General features: G+C 43.2%; 1 protein-coding gene across 1 annotated transcript in view; it reads left to right on the forward strand.

Moving 5' to 3' along the window:
* LOC109482084 overlaps positions 1 to 1,595 on the forward strand; it is a 4,823-nt gene extending 3,228 nt beyond the window's left edge. Inside the window, exon 4 of the mRNA XM_019784745.1 lies at positions 8 to 1,595. Within this exon, the coding sequence (XP_019640304.1) occupies positions 8 to 227 (220 nt within the window). The 3' untranslated portion in view covers positions 228 to 1,595. The remainder of the gene's footprint in view (positions 1 to 7) is intronic.
* Positions 1,596 to 1,853: the final 258 nt, after the last annotated feature.

A 1,853-nucleotide genomic window follows, 5' to 3' on the forward strand; every position in this document is an offset into this window, starting at 1 on the left:
GATGCAGCAGCTTCGAAGGGACAAACTACCTCTGCATGTCTTCGTCCAACGGCTACAACAGCGAGTACTGCCAGTCCGCCTCTGGTGGGTCCACCCTCTGCTACCAGTGCTGCACGTCCAGCCAGTGCAATACCCAGCAGCTGACAGGCGGCGCTCCTACCACGCGGCAAAGCATCGCAGTCATGGTCGCCACGTGCATGGTCGCCCTACTGGCCACCGTGTTGTAGAACACACAATTTTCAGACGCTACTTAAATTTTTCTACGCCCCCTTCATTTAAAAGGACTACCCGTTCTGAACTATTTGCCTGTGAGCTGGATCTCTTGAGGTATTATACATGTGATGATTGTCTGAGGTGTGCCAAATATATCTTACCATGGCTGATCCCTAGGGCTGCTCTATTCTAAAATCACATCATTTCCTAACCTCCCCACCAAATTTCTTTCATCCTGGCTGCCCTTGACTTTCCTAATGGAACAGCCTTTATTGTATGATAATAGATTTTCGATGCCGTCCAAACTTAACTACACCAGTCATTAGATGGAACAATAAACAAAGTTGTCATTCCCTATTGCTGAGGGGCGCCAGTCCCAACGAAGCAGGAAATAACATTAATATGTGCCATCGGCTGTTGTATATTGAGAAAGTCGGGTGGGAAACACGGTGATCTGTAGGTACTGTACCATTAATCTTGCTGCTACTTTCTGTATGTACAAACATACGATATTCAAGCAGATACGCGGTATTGATTTCTTTTGTGCGTCTATCAGACTGGTCTACTGGTCTCACAAAGACGCACAGAGGGAGGCGAAACGACGCATCTGCTTTGAGGTTGATTTACACATTGTGCAACTTTGGCCTACGCCTAGACCAAATTAGAATATGCCTCTGTACGTAATGCTATTTCATATTGTTAACTATTATGAAGGGCTACGAATAATCACATTGATTTGTAGTACTTTGATGTCGTTGAAATGGTGACTGTACAGATAAATTTGTTCGGGAAGAAGACATACTATAGATGTTGTATGGCACGATGTGATGTATATATACATCAGACGGTACGTATCTGATGTCCTATGACTCCCCGAGTGGGATCCTGTGACAGCGTAGGATGAAAACTTAGGGCGGCTGTACTAACTCGGTTGTTCCGCAAGGTGGTGCACGTACATGGTCAAAAGCCTGTGCCATAAGCTCAACAGTAGTTTCGATAGTAGCTAACATGTACATGTATTAGGCCTGTCTGTCGTACCCAGGGCGAACCATAGCTGGGTTCGAGCAAGCTCTTGATCTACATTATGATGGTTTGGTTTCATCAGGGAGGTTTAAATCTCATTTAAACCTTCTTGGTTTCATGACAGCATGTTTAAGAATGACACTAAATGTAATACCACCAGTATACATCCGTACAGTTACGCCCTATGTTAATGACACTTACGCTCGAGGTTCCAAAAAGCACGAAGGGATGATGGATAAGTGATGTACATGTACCGTCTGAAACGCCAGTGGTACGGCAGTTTCTAGTTGTATGTATGCATTGACTGTGGTGTGTTTTATATGTTTATAAGTGTAAAAATAAACTGTCTATTTTACGTATACCTTGTTGTTTGGTACATGACTGTGGTTAAGTTTGTTGCATCCTGAAAGAACAAATATAGAAGTTAGTTCGCTACAACGTCTTCTGAAACAAGACAACCCACCTAGTGCATCTTATCTCCAAGCTGATATTCGGGAGAAAGATAGCAATGTTTTCCGATAGTCCCTTATCCAACACTGAATTGTGAGTTCCTGATTTGCTTGATATAGTGAGGAAAAGTTTTCCCGTATGAGTATAGTTTCAAAGTTTCTTTTTAT

This window comes from Branchiostoma belcheri, unplaced genomic scaffold, assembly GCF_001625305.1.
Source record: "Branchiostoma belcheri isolate BF01 breed outbred unplaced genomic scaffold, Haploidv18h27 scaffold11, whole genome shotgun sequence".
NCBI classification, from domain to species: Eukaryota; Metazoa; Chordata; class Leptocardii; order Amphioxiformes; family Branchiostomatidae; genus Branchiostoma; species Branchiostoma belcheri.